Genomic DNA, 23,153 nt, shown 5'->3' on the forward strand with positions numbered 1-23,153 from the left:
AAGTCCATTTAAATTGGTCCTAGAGAAAGATTATTTATCCCTTTCATGGGACTGTGAAGTGGGCTTTCCCTTCTATAAATAAACAGGTTGAAAGGGTTTGTTGAAAAGAGAAAAGAGAAAGAGAGAAATGCCAGGTTTGGAAAATACATGTTTATTCTAATGTTGGAATGTTTCTGTGTTCTTTTCTTGGCTTTACAATGTTCTGGACTGTTTTGTTGCTTAGCAAAGGGAATTCATTTGGTCTGCATCTTAAAGCTCTAATAAAGTGACATTCTGTTCCGTTAAGTAATAATCCTTCTGGCTGGAGAGATGGCTCAGCAATTAAGAGAGCTTGTTACTCTTGCAGAGTACCAGGGTTCTATTCTCAGCATCTACATGGTAGTTCACAACCATGTATAATTCCCATTCCAGGGGATGTCCTCTTCTGACATCCAAGGGCACCAGCCACACACACACATATATATATATATATATATATATATATATGTATATATATATATGTGTGTGTATATATATATGTATATATATGTATATATATGTATATATATACACACACATATATATACAAGTTATTCATACACCTAAAATAAAGGAATCTTAGAAAGAAAGACAAAAAAAAAAAGGAAATAATCTGTAGCAAGTATTCTGCTCCTAACTCCATTGTATTTATCCTAGACACCTGCCAGTTCCAGTGACAATTGTCAAAAGGTCTTTGCTGTGGGGAAAAGGGGAGTGGTGTAGAGACCTTTCTAGATTGGGTACACCAAACATTCAACTTCATATATCTCTCCTTCAGTAACTTGGTATGAAAGATAAAAGAAATTAGACAAAGAGGTTGTACGGGGGCTGAAGTGATGGTTCAGTGGTTAAGAGTACTTGCTGTTCTTTTACAGGACCCAAGTTTGGTTCCAGCACCCATTTAGTTGGCTCATAACTATATGGAACTCCAACTTGAGGGGGTTTAAGGCCCTCTTCTGGCCTCTGTGGTCACTTGCATACCCTCATACACTTAGATAAAATAAGTCTTAAAAAAGAGGCTTACAGAGAGAAGAGGCGATAAAGCTGAATGTGGGAGCCTACTTCATTTCTCTCACGGCAGTGAGCTAGGCTTTCCCTTTCTACCAGAGATCTTTTTATTTTCTCATAGTTACTTGGCCCCATGTTTGTCTTTGAATGCATTTAAGCTATAGGAATCAATTGTTTAATCCAATTATATACAGGAATTCCTGTGTTATCTAGAAAGCAGTCTTTAGCCATCTTAAAAATCTGAAAGTGGGTTGGTCCTGGTGACACATGTGGGTAATCCCAGTACTCAGAAGGCCGAGGCAGGAGGTGGAGGCAGGAAGGTCAGCAATTCAAGGTCAGCTTTAGCTATGGAGATCAGCCTGAGCTCCATGAGACCCATCTCAAAAAAAAAAAAAAAAGGCATTCAGAATTATCAGTTGTGGCCAGGTATGGTATTTATTCCTAAAATCCAGCCCTAGGAAGCCCCAGGCAAGAGGGTAAAGAATTCAAGGCTATCCTGGTCTACAGACCTAACTGAAAAACAAAACAAAGCAAAAGCCTTGCTGTGGTTGCCACAGGCCATGGGGACGGGTGCTCCGCAGTCCTCTCTAACTGCTCATCTATGCAGCTGCACTTTAGAAACATTCCTGGGTCTAGAAGTTGCACTGGTCTGTGTCAGCTCCACTCTGTTCGTCGCAGCCAGCCCCAAGCTGGAGTCCTCTCATTGCTGGAGCATACGGAATTCCTGTAGTAACAAGCATCCCTCAGTGAATGACCACGGCCTGTTGTTGATAGGAGTTTGGAAAGCTACTTCTGTTCCTGGCAAACCTGAAAGAGGGGATGTAAACCCTGCTGCAGTCTGGAGCTTGACAAGAAAGGCCCTAAGGTCTGGGAATGTTCTGTTAGCAACCAGAGCTGCTGGAAGGAAAACTGTGTTGAAAGAGTGAGTCCTATCTGGGGACCAGGAATGCAGAGTTGGGATCCTCAGCAGCTGCTGCCTGACCAGCACTGACACTGGGCTGTGGAGAGTGTGGCTTTGCTGTGGCCTTTCTGTTTAATGATGTTTTGTATCTCCACTGTAACACCACTCCCACCTCTCACTCCCACCCCCATGCCCAAAGTGGGGTACAGAGAGGCCTGATGTCTGCTTGGTCCCAGAGCTTAGGCCAGGAGCAACTGCCAAGGTCTCTGGCTCCCTACCCACAGCTAGATGCTGACTGCTTCTCAGGGCCAAATTTATGAAGATAGGTGAAATCGAGAGAGGCTGTGTGTGTACAGGTAGAGCTGGAAGGGAGTGATGCCTCAAATCTTTCTCATAGGTGGAAGCTGCTTTTTCTAAATCAACAAACACCACTGCTCTCACCTTATGATTTAAATTGAACTCTCACAATGTAGTTAAAATCTATTATTATGCTGGGTGGTGGTGGTGCACACCTTTAATTCCAGCACTTGGGAGGCAGAGGTAGGCAGATCTCTGAGTTCGAGGCCAGCCTGGTTTACAAAGGGAGTCCCAGGATAGCGAGGACTGTTACACAGAGAAAACTTGTCTCAAAAAACAAAAACAAAAAAACTATTATTGTTGTTGTTGTTGTTCGTTTAGATTGAACCCAGGGCCTTGCGCTTGCTAGGCAAGCGCTCTACCACTGAGCTAAATCCCCAACCCCAGGTTCACCTTTTTATTGGACATGTTAACAAAAGAGGTTTAGTAAAAAAGACCAAAGCCCATGTTGTCATCAGACTCCTCAGATTCTTCCTTCTTTGCTTCTACTTTCTTCTCCTCAGCTGGGGCAGCAGCAGTGGAGGGGGCAGGGCGGCCTACTGGTGCAGATCCAGCTGATGGAGAAGGCCCACCAGTCCCTGCATTGCATATGAGGCTCCCAATATTGACACTGGCCAGGGCCTTTGCAAACAAGCCAGGCCAGAAAGGTTCAACATTGACACCAGCTGCTTGAATGAGGGCATTGATCTTATCCTCCGTGACTGTCACCTCATCGTTGTGCAGGATGAGGGCGGAGTAGATGCAGGAGAGCTGGGAGACAGAGGCCATGTTGCAGACTGCCGGCAAGGTGCTAGCTGCCAGATGAAGTGAGGACCTCACCCCAGTGTGGCCTTAGCTTCCTAGGAAGAACTGAGCACCTTGGAGGCAGCTCAGGGGGGAAAAAAGGCTATCTAGTTCTTATATCTTAAATTAACCCATTTTTATTAATCTATAAGTTGCCATGTGGCTCGTGGCTTACTGGTACTTTACATCTTGTTTTTCAGGGAGGCAGGGGCTGGCAGCATCTCCTGACTCAGCCTTCCACATCCCAGAATTCTCCTCTCTCCTTATCCTGCCTCTACTATACTTCCTGCCTGCCTACTGGCCAATCAGCATTTTATTTATCAATCTATCAGAGCAACACATTCATAGTATACAGAAAGATATCCCCAACAAATACTTCTTCCAGTGCTTATAAAATTAGATTCTGATAAAATGTAGAATCTTTCTGGTAAAGTATTTAATAATCACAGCTAACAATTATTAAGAACTTACTAGTCTGTTCTAAGTACAGTTTGGCTATATTATCTCATTTAATGTATAATAATCTTATCAAATGGATACTCTAGTTGCCTTGTCTTGTTAGATACCATGAGGAACTTGAGAGGGCACACAATGAGAGTAACCCAAGATTTGAGTTCTAGAATGGTCTTCCCTATTCTATTAGTGCATATAGTTCTGCCTAGCATAGTGTCTCATGCATCTAATCCTACTACACTGAAAGCGGAGGCAGGAAGATTATGAGTTCAAGGCCAACCTGGGCTACAGAGTGAAGTGTAGGTCAGCCTGGTATACAGAGTAAGATCTTGTCCAAAAAAAAAGAAAGGACAGAAGGAAGGAAGAAAGGAAGGAAGGAAGGAAAAAAAGGGAGGGAGGAAGGAAATCCAAAGCCAAGGGTGAGGCTACAGCTCTTTGAAAACAAAACAAAACAAAACTGGAATGGCAGATGGAAAGAGAAGGAATTTGTGCTAGTTGCTGAGGTCCTGAGATCTTCAGTGTTTTCAGAGGCAATACAACCATGAAAAAAGCAGTTACTGGGTGTACTGGCTAATTTTATGTCTCCTTGACACAAACTGAAGTCATTTTGGAAGATGGAACCTCATTTAGAAAACGTCCCCACCAAGATGACCTCTGGGCTAGCCTGTGGTGCGCTTTCTTGTTTGATGGTGGATGTGGGGATGCCCAGTCCACTGCCGGTGGGGACCCCTGGTGGTTCTGGGTGATAGAAAGTAGGCTGAGCCAGCCACGAGGAGCAACCCAGTAAGTAGCATCCCTCCAGGCTTCTGCTTCTGTTCCTGTCTCCAGGTTCTTGTCCTGATTTCCTGCCCTGACTTCCCTGGATGATGAACTGTGAGGTAGAAGTCAAATGAACCCTTTACTCCTGAAGTTGCTTTTGTTCACGGTGTCTTATCACAGCAATAGAAACTAAAACAATTAACAAACCTCTAAAAATGAAACTTGAAGACGTTCCATCAGAGCTACCACTGCCCCTGGTTGTCGGTCTTCATTTTTCTTCCAGCTAGGGTGTCCACTCACTTTCAGTCCAGTTGTGTAGACTCACTTCTGGAAGCTTCTAAGTGAGTAAATGGGTGTGAGGATGAATAAAACTCTGAGTTCCATTAAACAATGCCAAGTCATGGTGCTTTTTACAGGTGATTTACTTTTGACATTACCCTCTGAGATGCAATAAGACATTATCTAATGCTTACATTTCCTTATAACTTCTCTATAGCATTTGACGTGGGGGACCACCTGTGCTAGTCTGTGTCACCTCAACACAAAATAGAGTCACTTGGGAAGAGGGAACTTCAGTTGAGGTATTGTCTCCATCAGATTGGCCTGTGGGACATTTTCTCTATTAATGATTAACATGGCAGGCCAGCGCACCTTAGGTGGCGCCACCCATCACAGGTGGTCCTGGGTTATAAGAGAGCAGGCAGAGCAAGTCATGAAAAACAAGCAGTAAGTGGTGCTCCTCCAGGGTCCCTGCCTCAGTTCCTGCCTTGAGTTCCTGCCCTGACTTCCTTCCCTCAGTCAGGGACTGTGACTGGCAGTTCTAAGATGAAATCAAGCCTTTCCTCCCTGACTTGCTGTCCATCATGGTATTTTACACTATGTAATTCTTTTTTAAATTTAATTTAAAAATAAACAAATAATAATTGTGTATGGTGTGTGTGTGTGCACATTGTGTGATTGTGCATGTGTGAAGGTCAGAGGTTGGGTCAGCTGTCTTCCTCAATTGCCCTCTGCCTTATTTTTGAGATGGGGTCTCTCTCTGAACTTGGGGCTCACGCTTTTGGCTAGCTGGAAACCTAGCCCTTGGACTCAATTGTCATCGCCTGCTAGGCGCTGGGGTTATAGCTACATCCCAGCAATCTGAACCTGTGTCCTCGTGCTACTGTGCAAGGGCTTCACTGAGCTGTCTCCTCAGGCCAGGCTTCCTAATTCCTTCTGTTTTTCCTCTCTCCTGCCTCTTCCCTCCTTCCCTCCTCCTCCTCCTCCTCCTCCTCCTTCTTCGTTTGTTTTAGCTTCACTGCTGGTGATCAAATCCAGGGCCCTGCACATGTCAATTCTTAAAATGCTCTTCTTCGTTCGAATTCTCACAACAGCCTTTATAGCTGTTTCTGGTTCTTAACTTCCTTGATAGTTTTTTTTCTGTCTTCCATTCCTTCAAGTATCTTCTGATTTTTAGACTCTTTTTTTTTTTTTTTTTTTTTGAGACAGGGTTTCTCTGTGTAACAGTCCTGGATGTCCTCAAACTTGCATTGTAACCCAGGCTGGCCTCGAACTCACTGAGATCTGCCTGCTTCTGCCTCCCAAGTGCTGAGATTAAGGGCATGGGCCACCACTGCCAGGCCTAATTTTAGACTCTTAAGTGGTACCCTCTTACCTCCACTGCCTCCATGCAGCCCCTTACCGTATCGTCCACGCCACGCTCCGAGTCTCACTGCCGCTCCTGAACTGGTAGACCCGGCTTTAAAAGGTTCTTCTCTTGGGTCAGCTTGACTTGATAGACATGAAATGAGATGAAGAACTATGAAAACTGAGTAAGAAGGCTGCAGGTGGAATGTATGGAGGAGAAAGAAAGGTCTGACTGTGTGCCGGCCTCCCACATCTGTGACTTCGGCCTGGTATGGTCTCACTCTAACCTGCCTGTCTAAAAGCCTTGGGTTTGTGTTTCTGCCCAGTGTTACCGAAGATGTTTATGCTGACCCTGAGGTCCATAGGGACACTGAGTCACAGATGTTGTCAAGCCTCCCTGTTGTGGTGCCTTTGGCTCCTGCTGCAACATCTGTTGAATGAACATGTGAACAGCACTCACATCTCCATAGAGACACTGACGTTGCTTCCCACCATGTAGAGTGCCCCCTCCACCTTCTCCGCTGTGAGACTGGTGCGAGATTTTTACCACTCTTCTGTCTCTATCAAAGGTAGCACACACTGTACCCCTATAATCCTATCAGAGCTAGCACACACTGTACCCCTATAATCCTATCAGAGCTAGCACACACTGTACCCCTATAATCCTATCAGAGATAGCACACACTGTACCCCTGTACTCCTATCAGAGACAGCACACACTGTACCCCTATAATCCTATCAGAGACAGCACACACTGTACCCCTGTACTCCTATCAGAGACAGCACACACTGTACCCCTGTACTCCTATCAGAGACAGCACACACTGTACCCCTGTACTCCTATCAGAGACAGCACACACTGTACCCCTATAATCCTATCAGAGACAGCACACACTGTACCCCTGTACTCCTATCAGAGACAGCACACACTGTACCCCTATAATCCTATCAGAGACAGCACACACTGTACCCCTATAATCCTATCAGAGATAGCACACACTGTACCCCTATAATCCTATCAGAGATAGCACACACTGTACCCCTGTACTCCTCCTAGCTCTTGGGGGATGGAGGTAGGAGAACCGGTGGCTCAGGGTCATTCTTAGTTACACAGTGAGTGTGAGGCCAAACTCAGCTGCATGAGGGAAACGGAAAGACAGTGTGGATGTCCCAGTCGCCTATCTTGTAACTTCATTGTCTGCGTAGCTCCCAAAGGCTTAGTTCTCAGGTACAGCTCTCCAAAGTATGTCGTTCTCACCAAATGTGCCCAGTCCCTATCCCTTTCCTTCCCTTTTTTAATTCTTTGTTGTTTTTGTTTTTAAAGAAAAAGTATTTATTTTTATGTCATGCATATGTATGTTTTGCCTGGATATGTGCAGAGTCAGGAGACTTGTGAGTTCCAGACCAGCCTGGGTAACTTATAAGAGTCTGTCAAGGGGGAAAAGAAAATCTCTAAATAAATAGATGGAATTTGGTTCTGAGCTTGATGCAGATTTCAGAGGCACACCCAGTGTCTATGGGGTTTGTTCCACTTACTCAGTGCATTAGGCTAAGATGATTTCAAGTCATGGTGTAGTGTAGGACTGTTAAAGGGCTGAGTCAGAAAGGACAGGCGCAGGGTGGAGAGGGTGGAGGTTCAAGTTAGGTGATCAGGAGAGGAAGCAAGGCAGGAAGCAAAGCCGGTGTTAAAGCCAGGGCCTCCTGCAGGGCTAGTTCTCACCTCTCCTGTGGGCCTTGGGGATTGAACTCAGGTCAGCCTTGGCAGCAAGCACCTTTACCCACTCAGCTATCTCACAGCCCAGCCTAGAGATTTTGAAGGACCAGGAGAAAGGAATCAGAGACCATCATATACCACTGAAGCAAATCAAGCAATATGTTCCAGGGAGGGTGAAGAACGAGCTGGCTTCTCCTTCAAGGCCATGGACTCAATGGGATGGATTTGCCCATCACTGGGTAACAGTTCAAAAGGTGCTAAATTATCACTGAGCGTGAGGAATCTACATGGCAACTCCAACTCATGCCTTTCTTCTTGTTTATTGGTGGCAATCATGTTGATGTCAATGCATTATATTGGAAAGGTTCCTGTTTTAAAACGTGGCAACGTTGCCGTGTGTCATCGTGACAAAATGTATGTGTATGTCAGCATGTCATCATAGGAAAAGTATCTGGTTGCCAAGGAACTTCATAAACATCTCCATCTTTACCAGCCTGTGGTTTTCTTTTTAACTGTGCACGCCTTTAAAAAGAAAACACTTGTGTTGTATATAAGGAATCTGAAATGACCAGGAAATGAGTCAAAGCCAAAACTGCTTTCCTTTATTAGTGCCTAGCCCACAGTATGAACTTGACCTTGAAACCCTAGCTTCTGTGCATTTTGACATAAGGATCGTAGTATAACATCCGTATTTCCTGCTTGTCGTTGACTGGATTAGACACATTGCTTCTATGTTTTATTTATATCTTAGAACATCATTGTCCTTTTCACTACAATATTCGGTCTGAGACCCCAGATATTTTGGAATCCTAGACACAAATATCTTTTTTCCCCCCAGCTGAGTCAGCGAGAAAGATGATTTATTGTACACGAGTTCCACTTGGCCACACATGAGAACAGAACTAGTCCAGAATGCCACAGCTCCAGGGCAGGGGGCCAGCGGGACTAGTTTGGTTGTGATGAAGGCAGTCAGGTCTCAGGTGCTCTCTGCGAGCAGATGGTGATGTTCCAGGGCCACTGAGACTTATACCAAGAGTCGCACACAGTCCAACAACATCTGGGGCTTCAGCATCCCTTGCTTCGGCTCCTTCGGCCTCTGGGTGCACAAGCTGCTTTATTTGGACCTCTGCCTCAGCTTTCTACCCGTGCGCTTCAGCCTGCGCATGCGCTTCTCCTTCCACTTCGTTCAAGGCGCAGCAGTTTCAAGGAAGATGGCGTCAAGGCTGAGGACACAAACCTCTTTTATTCTAATGACTTAAAGACGGAGTGGGCCGAGAGAATCTGATGATCAAACGTCAGCCTTAATAGGGAAGTTGGCTTAGCTGTCACAACTCCACCCCTGCTACACCCGATATCTCTGCGCCACACCGCAGGGTTATGCTGCCCACAGGACTGGCTTCTTTCAGTCAGTTTGTTCAATCCCCATTTACCAAGGCCGATCGCTCCAGGTTCAGAAATTCCTGTGATCCCCACACTCATGAAATCCGTAAGCCCCGGAGGGCTTCGCACCAAGCACTCTCACAGGACACTCTCCCGCACACTGTTCTCATTTTCACGGGGCAAGAATCACCCAGTGTCCGTTTGATGCCGATCTAGGGGCTGCTCCTGTAGTGTCACAGCCTGGGGGGACATCAGACAGTACCAAAGTCCAGTGCGGACTGGGGCGGTCGTGGTGGAGAGGGAGGAAAAGTGGGGGTCCTAGCTGCAGAGTCCACGACTTGCTGATGTGGAGACCGCAGGAAAGGCGAGAACAGGACTGGGAAGCAAGTGCGGTGGGAACGCCGCCGCCGGCTGTGGCTTTCATGTGTGTTGGAAGATAGTGCTTGCTGTGGCTGGAAATTAATTGTCCACAGAAGAAACCCCACGTAGAGTCTGTAGACTATGCAAGTAACAAAATAAGTCAGCTTAAGCTCACTGAAAAACTTAAGGGCACATTGCTGATATTTCCATTTTTCTTTTACCATACTGGGACGGCCCAGTGACAGTGCAGCAGCATCATAGGACAACATAGGTGCCCCGAGTGGCCGTGACCTTCTGTATAAATCGCTTTTCTCACATGATCAAGGACCTGACAATGAGCGACTTAGAAGGAATAACTCATTTTGATTCATGACCCAGGGGATACAACTGGCCAAGGTGGGGAAGACATGAAGCCGCTGGCCACGCTGCAGTCGTAGTCAAGAAGCAGGGAGAAATGAATGCTGGTGCTCGTAGGGCGCTCTCCTTTAAAAATTACTTAGTTTTGTGTATGATGCGTGTGTTCTTTCACTCAACACTTTATTGTTTGAAACAGGGTCTCTCACTGAGCCTGGATCTTGCTGATTCTGTCTCTCCCTCTATTTCTCTCAATTTTATTATTAATTAATTAATTCATTCATTCATTTAGTTGGTTTTTCGAGACTGGGTTTCTCTGTAGCTTTGGAGGCTGTCTTGGAACTCACAGAGATCCACCTGCCTCTGCCTCCCAAGTGCTGGGATTAAAGGCGTGTGCCACCACCGCTCGGCGAATTTTATTTTTTAAAGCTTCATTTTTATTTACTTTAATTTTAATTTTTTTATATTTATTTATTTTATGTGTATGAGTGTTTTGCCTGAATGTGTGTATGTGTACAGTGTGAGTGCCTAGTACCCAAGGACTCAGAAGAGGTTAGTTATTATACCCCCAGAACTGGGGTTATGGATGATGTGAGCCACCATGTGTGTGCTGGGAACTGAACCCAGGTTTTCTACAACAGCAAGTGCTTTTAACTGCTGAGTCATCTTTCAAGCTCCTTATTGTTATTTTTTAATTGTGTGTATGTGTGAGTGCAAGTGTCCTTGGAAGCCAGGAGCATCAGATCCCCTGGAGCTGGAGTTAGAGGTGGTTGTAAGCCACCTGATTGGAGTGCTAGGAATTGAACTTGGGACCTCTGCCCAAGAAGTAAGAGTTCTTTTTAAAAAAAAAATTATTTTTTAAAATTTATTTATTTATTTAGACAGGGTTTCTCTGTGTAGTTTTGAGTTTTGGTGCCTGTCCTGGATCTTGCTCTGTAGACCGGGTTGGCCTCGAACTCACAGAGATCCACCTGGCTCTGCCTCCCGAGTGCTGGGATTAAAGGCGTGCGCCGCCGCCGCTGCCGCTGCCCGACATGAAGTATGAGTTCTTAACTGTGAGCCATCTCTCCAGTCCTCCCCACTTCATTTTTGGGATAGGTCTCTCACTAAACTGGAGCTTGTTATTTCAGCGAGGCCGCCCGGCCAATGAGCAGCCCCCAAGATCGCCTATCTATGCCCCCGCCTCTGGCACCGGGTTGCAAACACTTGCACCACATGCAGCTTTTACATGGATGCTAGTGATCCAATCTCAGATTCTCATGCTTGTGCAGCAACATTTCACCCACTGAATCATCTCCTCAGACCATCCTTTCTCCCTTCTCATTCAGTTCAGGATCCCCATCCAACAGATGATACCACTAAGGCTTAGAGTGAGGTGTCAGTGATGAAGACAGAGCTGCAACTCCACCCTCTCAGCAGCCTGTGGAGTTACCTTAGTGTTTTAGAGACCATGACTCAGGCCAAATCAGGATGCACAGCTTCAGTTCAAAAGAATTTCAGGTCTAGCCAGTTAGAAGCAGGGTCGGGGATTGCATTGAGGATATTTTAACATAGGCTTAATCATGATGCTTAAGGAGGAGAATGCTCAGAAAGAAAGACAAACTGTATATAAGGCTTCTCAAGGAAATCATAATGAACTGTCTTAACATTAAACACAGACCATTTTGGTGGCTCTTAAATGACATCTAAAAAGATTGCTAAGAATCCCCCTCCACCTGCTTTGTTCTCTCTTTAATAAGTAAGGTCATACAGTGGTCTGGAGATGTCCTGGATAGAATTACAATCAGATGAGATAAAACCTGGAGCCACTAAGGTTGCACAAGGAGTTTAATACATGTTCTTTCCCAGCAGATGGTGAGATTTTCAGGGAAATCCTCACTGTTAATCATTCTGGTGAGATTCCTAGAAAATTGAAGGTTTACAGCAAGAAGAGAGGAAGGCCTGAAGCTGTGGTTAATTGCAGTGGAAGCCTCACTTCTCTGTTGATGACAGGCTTCAACCAGATTCCTGGGTGGAGCTCCTCTTCTTTCTCACGGCCCCGCTACCTTTCCCTGTCCTTCTAACCTGCCTCAGCTTCAGTTAAGTTTCCCTAGCACAGATGTACCCGCAGGTGTGTCTCCTAGGTGATTTTTGAATCCAGTGAGGTTGACAATGAAGATTGGTCATCACACCATCTGAAACTTGACCTTTCCTGTTCACCCCCCTCCCATGCTGTCCCTTTCCTGGTATTTTACAGCTATGTTAATCATTCTCCTCCCTTCTGCAAGCCTAACCCAGAAACGTAGGAGGAACCGCGGACATATTTCTAGCCTCATCCTCCCTGTTAAACGAATCATGACAATTTACTTAACATCGCCCTGTAAGTATCTGTTTCTCTTTAGCCGCCCTGTCCACACTCTGGTCCATAATGGCACCATCACTGATGCTGCCAATTGATCTTCCTGCCTTCTCATTCTCTCCCCACTCTGGTCTCCACTACAACCAAGTTATCTTTTCAAACACATTTCTTCTGCACATCTTCAATAGTTCCCCATTGTCTTTAGAATAAAGTCCCAAATAACCCTGGACTTTTTTTTTTTTTTTTTTTTTTTTTTGTGGTTTTTCAAGACAGGGTTTCTCTGTGTAGCTTTGCACCTTTCCTAGGATTCACTTGGTAGCCCAGGCTGGCCTCGAACTCACAGAGATCCACCTGTCTCTGCCTCCTGAGTGCTGCGATTAAAGGCGTGTGCCACCACCGCCTGGCTAACCTGTTTTTATGTTCAAGTTATCTGTGTATTATTTCTCCTGCAGTTGTACATAAAGTGTTTTTTCATTCAAAAAAGGACAAATACTGTAGAATTGTATTACTATAGAATATACAAATTTATAAAGACAGAAAGACTAGATGCTATATCAAGATGGAAAAGAAAGGAATATAGAGCAATGATTTCCTAAGTACAGAATCTCTGTTTTGTGTGATGGAAAAGTCCCACAAATGGACAGTAGTATCAGGACATAATATCATGAATGTAATAAATCAATACAATTCATGCAATTAATGAATATCATAAATATAATTATTGAATGAATACTGAAAATGTAATCAATGAATACCACAAACATAATTAATATCATGAGTATAATTAATATCATTAGTGTAAATTAAAAAAAAAAGAATAAAGTCCCAAATCTCCAAATCCTTAACCTAATCTACAAGACCATAGATGTCCAAGGCCTTGCCTGGGATGGTTAGCCTTAGCTGTCAACTTCACAAAACCTGGAACCATCTAAGATATGAGCCTCTGAACATGCTATTGGGAGGTCATTTTGATTATATTAATTGATATGAGAAGATCCATCTTAATTGGAGACGGTCTGTTCTCTGGGCAGGGGACCCTTACTGCATAACATGGAGAAAGTGAGCTGAGTGTGCATTCATCTCTATCTATTTCCTGATTATGGATGTGATGTGACCAGTTGCTTCAAGCTCCTGATTGATTCCTCTGCCATTGTGGACTGTACCAATGAACTGTGAGCTGAAATAAACCCTTTCTTCTTCAAGTTGCTTTTGTCAGGGTAACACGCACACACACACACACACACACACACACACACACACACACACGAGCAGGGCAGGATCTAGAGTGGAAGGCTTTCTTACTGTCGTGAAGGACTTCTCACAACCTACATATTTTTGGCTGGTGCTGTTTAAAAGCCCAGAAGACATTTGTTTGCAAGTCATAGAGAACATGTTTGTGGATCCCACGGAAAGGCTAGGACAGCTCATTATGCAATGTTTTAGCACCTGATGTTTCTCATAGGTATCCTTCATTTCACTTGTCATTGCTGATAGACTGCCTTAGTGGTAAAACAGGATTCCTGTGATATTATGGATGACCTTGCTCAGACATATCTGTCAGCACAGAACAAATGTCTGTAGAGACAGCCTGTCTCCCAAGGCAGTATGTCTGGCCTTGGGCAAACAATCTCAGGAAGGAGAGGCTGCAGGAGAGAAATGTGGGCTACGACTGCAATAATTTCCTCATTTCTAAGCTCCTCACCCTGCTCTCATAAAAGGTCTCAGCCAGCTCCCCAACCCCTGGCAGACCCCATAATTTCCCATGGGAGAGAGACTGCTGCCCCTTGCTGTGTAAACATAGTCCTGTCTGTCTGTTGAAGGTCAGACTTCTGTCTCTTCACCTTGCCTTAGAAATTTGACAATTGTAGGGGTTGGGGTATTTAGCTCAGTGGTAGAGCACTTGCCTAGCAAGTGCAAGGCCCTGGGTTCGGTCCTCAGCTTGGGGGGAGAGAAATTTGACAATTGCTTATTATTATTGTTATCAATTTATTTTTTGTCTGTTTGAGACAGAATATTACTATGTAGCCCAGGCTAACTCCAAACTCACAATCATGTGCTGCCATACATGGATTTTTATAGCTTTCTGCTGTGCTACATGAAGATTTACCAATTAATTTATTAAAAAAAATTTAAACCAGGTGTGGTAGCATACTCTCAGCACTTGGGAGGCAGAGGCAGGCAGATCTCTGTGAGTTCCTGGCCAACCTGATCTACATAGTGAGTTATAGGACAACCAGGGCTATGTAGAGAGATTCTGCCTCAAAAAAACAAAACCAAAACCAAATTTACTTTAAACTTTTATGTGTATGGGTGTTTTGCTTTCATGTATATCTGTGAACCAAGTGCATGCCTGGTACCCAAGGAGGCCAAAAGAAGGCATCAGATCCCTTGGGACTGGAATTATAAACAGCCACCATGTGAATGCTGGGAATCGAACCTGGGTCATCTGAAGAGCAGCAACAAATGCTCTTAACTGCTGAGCCATCTCTCCAACTCCAAGGCTTTAATATTATTATTTTTTTTAAAGCATGGGTTTCATGTTTCCTGCTGGATCCCTAATGTCTGGCCTAGAGCCCAAGGGTAACATTTGAGAATATCTGTTAAGAAAGAAATAAAAACCAGGTATGGTGGTGCATGCTTGCACTCTCAGGACTTGGGAGATTGAGGCAGGAGGATTGTCATGAGTTTGAGTCTAGTCTGAGCTATATCACCACATTTTGTCAGCAACAACAATGTCTTCAACAACAATAAGCCTTCTCAAAAAATAACTCTTTGTTCCCCAGACACAAATTAGGTAACTAAACAATTTGAACTTTAACACTCTTTCCCTAGATCCCTACTGACTGTCCTCTTTTCTCTGCCCCACTATTACATCATCAATGTCCTTTCTTCATTTGGACATACAAGCAATAGTATTCTGAACCACCCCTTGGGGACCCGCCCAGCGACCTAGCTTCATCTTATGTAAAGTCCCCTTTAAGAAAAAAACTCCTCCCCACCCCCTCTCTCTTCCTTTAATAATAAACTTTCCACGTGGACGTGTATCTGCATGGTGTAACTTTCCACAGCTCCATGCTTCAGCCTGCCATTGCGTCTGCACGGCTTGTCTCCCTCACCCACTGGGGTACCTTGAACCAACCCGCCAAGGCCTCCCTTGCACCTGCATGTAGTGGGTAGCCATTCCAGCCTTGGCCTGGAAGTTCCAACCCCCACTGAGGCTTTGGTAATGGTCACGCCCACAAGGCCGGGCTGAGGGAGGACCCTGAAGACCTCTTAGTTCCTGGACCCTGGACGCTGGACAGAGCAGAGTTCTCCAGAGAACACCGCCAGACTGCGCCATACCTTTCCCAGACCCTGCAACCTATCCCTTCATTTGTAAGTTACCCCACAAAATAAACCTCCCTTTTAACTATGTGGAGTGGCCTTAATAATTTCATCAATACCCGCATCATAATAAGAAGTTCACAATAGACCTCAACTTACAAGTCTAAAGGTATTTTCTATCTAATATCAAATCACATAGGTTCCCTCAGTCCCAACAGTAAAGAACACTTCACTGCTGGTTCTGAACACACACCACGGGGACTGTACATGCTATCCTGCCACACAATGCCAATGAACCGCTGTCTGAAACACCTCAGTGAAGATTCCAGATGCACTGTAGGTTACAAACTGCATTGCTTTTAAAAAATAAGACAAAACAACATGGCCTAGAGAGATGGCTCAGCGGTTGAGAGCACTTACTCCTCCAGAGGCTCAATCCCCAGCACCCACATCATGGGGCTCACAGCTGCCTGAAACTCCAGTTCCAGGGGTATCCTACATATCTGGCTCTTCAAGCATCTGAACACACATACACAGACAAACACATAATTTAAAACAATAAATTTTCCCTCGGCAGTGGTGGCACACACCTTTAATCCCAGCACTCAGGAGGCAGAGGCAGGCAGATAGCTGAGTTCAAGGCCAGTCTGGTCTACAGAGCAAGTTCCAGGACAGTCAGGGCTACACACAGAAACTCTGTCTCAAAAAACCAAACCAAACAAGCAAACACCAACCCAAAACAACAAACCACAAATATTAAAGTCTTCTGCTCTTACAGGAATGTTGGTTTAACTACCGGAAACAAACTCTTCTATTTCTTCCTGTTGTTCACTAAGTATCAAATTAGTATATTTTACATTAATGGTAATAGAAAGTTTGTTTTTTAAAATCACTGAGTAATTGTCATATTTCATAACAAATTATTTGATGTATTTTGACTTGGGATTGGAAAAGTATTTCCAACAATTTCTGAAACGGCCCCAAGCACACGCCTGCCGGCTTGTACTGCTTATTTCTGTGGAGTGGCATTGTTGGAATTCACAATTATAAAGTCAAACTGTTGATCAACTCTGAAAATTTTTAATTCTTTATGGCCCGTATAATTGAGTTATTCAGTTAAGATTTACTCCTTCGTGTACAAATCAACAGATATAGCTGGGAAAGAGAGAGGAGAGTATGTCCTTAAGTTAGGGCTCATTTTACTTTTGGTCCAAATACACTCAGAGGCCACAGCAGCCCAGCATGCCTGTGCTCAGCAGGCCCCCCTAACCTGTCTTAGTATGTAAGTCTCCATCCCCCACTCCTCCCACCCCCAGGTGGGATGCAGTGCTCCCAGCACCCCCAGCTGTTCTCTTTAGCTTTTGTGACAGGGTCATTCTTGTGTGTGTAGGCCAGGCTGGCCTTAACCGTGTGACCTCCCACCTCAGCCTGCGGAGCAGTTCTGCTTTTTCTGACTTTAGCTACCTATGATCAGCTGTGGCCCCATCATATTAGACGGAGCATTCCAGAAGAAAGCAGTCTGCAGCGGATGTGCCTCTGTGACCGGCATGATGAAAACTCACACTGTCTTGCCCAGGATTGCTGCTTGAGACCTGAATTACCCTGTTTTTTTGTTTTTTTTGGTGTTCCACATTGTATGTTTGTCACTTGTAGCTAGTGTTGGTTATCAGAACAAGTCATGGTGGTCTCCAAAGTACAAGAGTAGCCAAGCCGGCAATGTCTAAGAAAAAGCCACGATGTCTTTCCTTCAACTGTCATTTTACATCATCACAGAATACCGTCGGGGAGAGAGAAAGAGAGCACAATACATTTACCTCATTTTAATTAAAAATTTTTATTTTTAATTTTAGTTTTTTGAGACAGGGTTTTTCTGCACAGCCCTGGCTGTCTTGGAACTTGCTCTGTAGACCAGGCTGGCCTTGAACTCAGAGATCCACCGGCCTCTGCATCCCAAGCACTGGGATTACATGTATGCACTACCACTGCCTGGCCTATCTAGCTCTTATTACAGCTATTGTTATATTGTTATAAGTTATAATATTGTTCATAACAATTATTGTTATAATTGTTGTCTTGTATTGTTAGGTATTGCCTATATCTTACCAGGCCAAATTGGTTTTTTGTTTGTTTGATTTTGAGACAGGGTTTTTTTCATGTAGCCCTGGCTGTCCTGGAACTTGCTCTGTAGACCAGGCTGGCCTCAAACTCACAGAGATCTGCCTGCCTCTGCCTCCCGAGTGCTGGGATTAAAGGTGTGCACCACCACCACCACCACCACCACCACCACCACCACCACCACCACCACTACCACCACCACCACCACCACCACAAGCAGCCTAGGCCTGGTTTGTAAATTAAACTTTAAGGAGGGAAAAACAGTATCTCTAAGGGTTGGTACCACCCATGGTTTCCAGCATCCACTGGGGGGGTCTTGGAACATACCCTGTATGGGTGGGAGTGGGGTGGGGCTACTTTCCAGACTTACCAAAAAAGTCTTTAATGTCTTTTAGGAGCAACAGGAAAATGCTCTTTTAAGCTAGTCAAAGAAAGCACTGTAATATAGAATGTTATGCTTGTCTTTATGATAATGCAACTGTAAAAACAAATTTTATTTTGGAGAATTGTGGTGTATTTTGGCTCTTCAAGTCAAGGTCTCACTATATAGCTGTGGTTGGCTTGAACTCATGGCATGTCTTCTGTCTCAGCCTCCTGAGTGCTGAGATTACGGGCATATGTTGCCATACCCAGATGAGAAATATTACATATATATTATTTATATATGTATATGTGACAGAGAGAGCACATGAACATGTCTAGAACCATGAAAACTTTTCAGAATACGATAACAATCATTCAGACTCTTATGTACCCAGTGTCTTGCTTCAGGCTTACTTTTGCCCTATATCAGTTTTAGAATTTATTTAGATTTCCGTTCTAACCTTCCCATTGTTCTGAAAATACAGGATATGACAGGGCTCAGTTACTAGAAATGGTCCTTGTTGTTTCCGTGACCAGAATATAAATATCCAAGCTGCTCCAGGCCTATGGGGATGCTCAAAGCAGTCAATATTCCTTTTTTTGTTTGTTTGTCTTTTTTTTTCTGAGACAAGGTTTCTCTGTGTAGTTTTGCGCCTTTCCTGGATCTCGCTTGGTAGCCCAGGCTGGCCTTGAACTCACAGAGATCCGCCTGCCTTTGCCTCCCGAGTGCTGGGATTAAAGGCGTGTGCCACCACCACCTGGCCAGTCAATATTCTTAGGTGACATGGTTTGTTCAGTAGTTGGACATGAATGCTGTCCCAGGGTTGTTGGAGGCTTAAAGCCTGCCTGCAGGTCATAGACCAGGAATAGAGCCACACAGATGCTGTCCTTACCCCATGGCTCTGGATGCCTTGAGGATGCTGGCATCAGAGGAAGTCTTAAAAATAGCTGGTGTCTGAATTATCCAAAAACAGACAAAAAGGATCCTTGTTTGACTAAAACGGAGAGATGACCCCCACCCCAAGGCAGGATTACCCTATGTAGCCCCAGTTGTCCTGAAACTTGCGCTGTAGTCAAGGCTGGCCTTGAACTCAGAGATCCACCTGATATTAAAAGTAGGTGCCACCAAACACACTTTATTTTTAATTTTTTTTTTTTTTTTTTTGAGACAGAGTTCCTCTACGTAGGCTGGCCTTGAACTCAGATCTTTCTGCCTCTGCCTCCCAAGTGCTGGGAATACAGGCATGCACTGTTATCCTGGCTTGGAGTTTTATAAAACAAGGGAATGGTGTGAACCAATTCCCTTAAAGCAGCAGTCAGTGCTAGAGAGGGACCAGGTGAGGGGAGGGCAATGGGTGAGGATACAAAAGCATGTTGTATCAGAAGTGAGCTTCTGCCCTCCAAGGTTCTCCCATTGTGCTGTAAGCCTGTATTTAAGACCTCCTCCCTCTTTCAATAAATGGCATTCGGCATTAAAAAAAAAAAAAGAAAAAAAGAAAGAAAGAAAGAAAGAAAAAAGAAAAAAGAAAAAAGAAAAAAGAAGGAAAGAAATTGAAGACAGCGATGTTCTAAAACAGGAAGTGGTGATGGTGTCATGGGCCTATGAGGATGCTGGACTAAAGTCTATCAAATTGTGCAAACAGGAAAATTGTATACTATGTGAATTATCTGTCAATAAAGATCTTATATAAAAAAAAAAAAGCATGTTGTACACATGTGCAATGCCACAAACCTATCTGTTGACGAATCCTAAATGGTCTTATAATAAAAACCCGGAACCAGATATCCGGGTGAAAGCTGAAAAGATGAGAGAAGCAGAGCAGCCACCGCCACCACAACTCCTCAGCCTGAAAAAGTCAGTTCCTATCTCTTCCCGCTTTGTATTCCTTTCTCTGACCAGCCATATCACTTCCTGTCTCAATCTTCCTAGTGCTGGGATTAAAAGTGTATGCTCCCAAGTGCTGGAATTAAAGATGTGTGCCACCATTGCCTGGGTCTGTTTCTCTTTTAGACTGGATTAATCTTGTGTAGCCCAGCATGGCCTTGAACTCACAGAGATCCTGATGTATCTCTGTGTTGCAAGCCACAAAAATATATGAAGTAGGATTTCAGCCGATTATGACAAGCTAATACCTGGAAGAAGCCAAGGGCCTTCCAGAGGTCAAGCTGAGGTCACAGAGTCTTGGAGACACTGGCTTTTGATTGTTAGCCATTTCCTACTATGAATTCCTCGTGTGCTATTGTAGCTTTTCCATCATGCATTGGGCACAATTTCCCCTCTACTAAGCAATATTTAGATAACCTTCTGAGCAGCAGCACAGCCAGGATCCTTAATTTCAGTCCTTTCTGTAATTATTGTTATTAGCAGCATCTGGCCAGGTCCATCCTTGGAGGGACGAAAGTATCTCATCAGAGATACCTCTGTACTCTCTAAGAACAGACTTACATCCAGACTATCTGTTTGAGAAGGCCTGGCTGCTGTGGATATTGCTCTGTATAAATAAAATGCTGTTTGGCCAGTGGCCAGGCAGGAAGTATAGGCGGGACAAGAGAGAAGAGAATTCTGGGAAGTGGAAGGCTGGGGGAGGGGAGACTCTGCCAGCCACCACCATGACAAGGAAAATGTGAGGTACAGGTAAGCCACGAGCCACGTGGTAAAGTATAGACTAATAGAAATGGATTAATTTAAGATAGAAGAACTAGATAACAAAAAGCCTGCCCCGGCCATACAGTTTGTAAGCAATATAAGTTTCTGTGTGTTTACTTGGTTGGTTCTGAGCGTCTATGGGCCTGGCGGGTGAGAGAGATTTGTCCTGACTGTGGCAGGTGTGCTAATTAAGCTTAACTTTCTCCTAGCTAAAGGCTTATCTCTGTTTTCAGATCCACCCTTAACAATGAACTCAGAACTAAAAGGTTCCAACTTACAGGTACATCTAGCTGTGCTGGAAGTTGCTTAGTGACCGAGCACACTAGCCAGAGGGAAGAGAGATAGCTTGGAGAGATAAGGGTCAAAGGGATAAAAGGGCAGTTTTATTTTCAGAGAGGGATGAGAGGGAGAAGAGAAAAGAGAATGGAGGAACTAGATGGGGAAGAACTAGATTGAAGGGCTAGAAGAGAGAACTAGAAGAACGAGGTGGAAGATGAGGAAGAGCCAGGTGGGGAAGAACAAGATGAGGAAGGAGATGAGAGAGGAGCTGAGATGGGAAAGAACTGGATGGATGAGTACCTAGATGGGGCAGAACTGAGATGAGAGAATTAATATAGAACTTAGAAGGGACAGCAGATAAATGTGGAGAGGAATCGGGCAAGAAAGGAGCAGAATTGAAGCTGGGTAGAAAAAAAAAGACTCAAAAGAATAAAATGTGTGGACTAAAGAGTTTCGTGTACATATAGATTCATTTCTTATCATTAAAGATTAAATTATCAGCTGGTTGTAGAGTCTTCCTGGACCCTCTGAGGGGACTATTGAGGGCTGGACCCACCCTTGTGCCCCATACCTCTGCCTCTGCCTCCCGAGTGCTAGGATTAAAGGAGTGTGCCTCCACTGCCTGACCTCTGTGGCTGACTCTGTCCTCTGATCTTCAGGCAAGTTTTATTTCTTAAATATATCCCCACACCTATCATCTCATACTCCTCACAGGTGTTAGTAAAAAGGGGGCACAGTCGATTCCCAGAAATCTTACGTGTGTTGTTTTTCTTTTCTTTGACGTCGGACTTTGGGCACCTTTAGATGTGGCATCTACGTCTACCATCCTTCCACTTTGTTTCTGCCTGGGTTTCTGGTCTCTGCAGCCCTCAGCTGCCCTCTGCTCTGATTTCCCCGTCCTGCTCTCCAGAGAGAAATCCAAGTCCATCCTCTCGGATTGTGGAGAAGAGTGCTTAGAATTCAGAGCACAGCTGTGTTGAGGGAAGCTGGTCTTGACGACGACGTACAGCGACCTTCAGGAAACTTACTGGGGGCAGGTGGGTCTCTGGGAGTTCTCTGGGAGTTCCAGGTCAGTTGACGTCTATAGAGTGAGTTCCAGGCTGGTCAGGGCTACCTAGTGAGACCCTGTCAGAGAGAGAGAGAGAGAGAGAGAGAGAGAGAGAGAGAGAGAGAGAGAGAGAGAGAGAGAACGAACTGAAGAAAAAATAAAGTCCATATGTCTGGGCCTCAAGCAGGTTGGATTCTGGTCTTGACTTTGTGACCTTGTGGCCTTGCTGCATGATTCTGGACACAGGTCTTTTTCTTGTGGGACTTAGGTTCTGGTCAAGCAAGAGAATGAATTCTTCAGGAGGTCTGTGTAACTGCAGATGGGGGGGGGGGGGGAAGACAGCTACAGTGTGGACAGACTTTCTTCAGGACGAGTCAACTCCCTCTTCTTCCAAAGAGAGCTTCACTTTCAGAGACCCCTTGAATGGCCTAATTCCCAGGCATGACGGTGCCTCTGTCTCCCAAGTGAAAGGATTAAAGGCGTGCATTACCACTACCTGGTCTTAGTCTTGTATTTTAAAATATATGTAAGCTAATCTATGCTGTTCCCATGAAACATCAGGATGTGGAGCCCTAACTGCTGTTAAAGGTATGTGTGACATACCCTGCGCACATTTTATCAACACTCTTTCAGATTGTCTCTGATGCCTCAATTTCAGAAAGAGTACTGTTTTGAAAATCCCACACATTGAGAACCTCTGTGCCTCCCCACATGGATGCACTAGGTACAGGGCATGCAACAGACATTGAAACTCACTAGCCTGAGTGGTGGCTGTATTTAGAAATCTCACTGGCTTCAGGAATTTTTCTTTTTTGTTTTTTGTTTTTCAAGACAGGGTTTCTCTGTAGTTTTGGAGCCTGTCCTGGACTAGCTCTGTAGACCAGGCTGGCCTCGAACTCACAGAGATTCGCCTGCCTCTGCCTCCCGAGTGCTGGGATTACAGGCGTGCTGGCAGGAATTTTTTATGTACAGATCCACTAGTCTTGAATAGTTATCCCCTGTACTGCTATGAGTGAGGTCCCAGCTCAACTATCACTGCCTCAGAGACACCTCCCCAATTTGGTAGTAATTCTGACAACTCTCTCTCCCAAGGCTTTGTTCCCTTATTTTTATGTAGGCTTATTACATCATAGCACTTTTCACAATTTATTTATTCATTTTCGAGACAGGGTTTCTCTATGTAGCTTTGCACCTTTCCTGGGACTTGCTTTGGAGACCTGGCTGGCCTCGAACTCACAGGGATCCGCCTGGCTCTGCCTTCCAAGTTCTGGGATTAAAGGCTGTGTGTGCCACCACCGCCCAGCTACTTTTCACAGTTTCAAGTGA

General features: G+C 44.7%; 1 protein-coding gene across 1 annotated transcript; it reads right to left on the reverse strand.

Annotated features, from left to right (window-relative positions):
• Window positions 1-2,707: 2,707 nt before the first annotated feature.
• Window positions 2,708-3,052, reverse strand: LOC118580330 (60S acidic ribosomal protein P1-like). Its single transcript, XM_036181988.1, has one exon. The coding sequence runs from the start codon at window positions 3,050-3,052 to the stop codon at window positions 2,708-2,710; it is 345 nt and encodes a 114-aa protein (XP_036037881.1).
• Between the last annotated feature and the right edge of the window lie 20,101 nt (window positions 3,053-23,153).

This window comes from Onychomys torridus, chromosome 3 (genome assembly GCF_903995425.1).
Source record: "Onychomys torridus chromosome 3, mOncTor1.1, whole genome shotgun sequence".
NCBI lineage: Eukaryota > Metazoa > Chordata > Mammalia > Rodentia > Cricetidae > Onychomys > Onychomys torridus.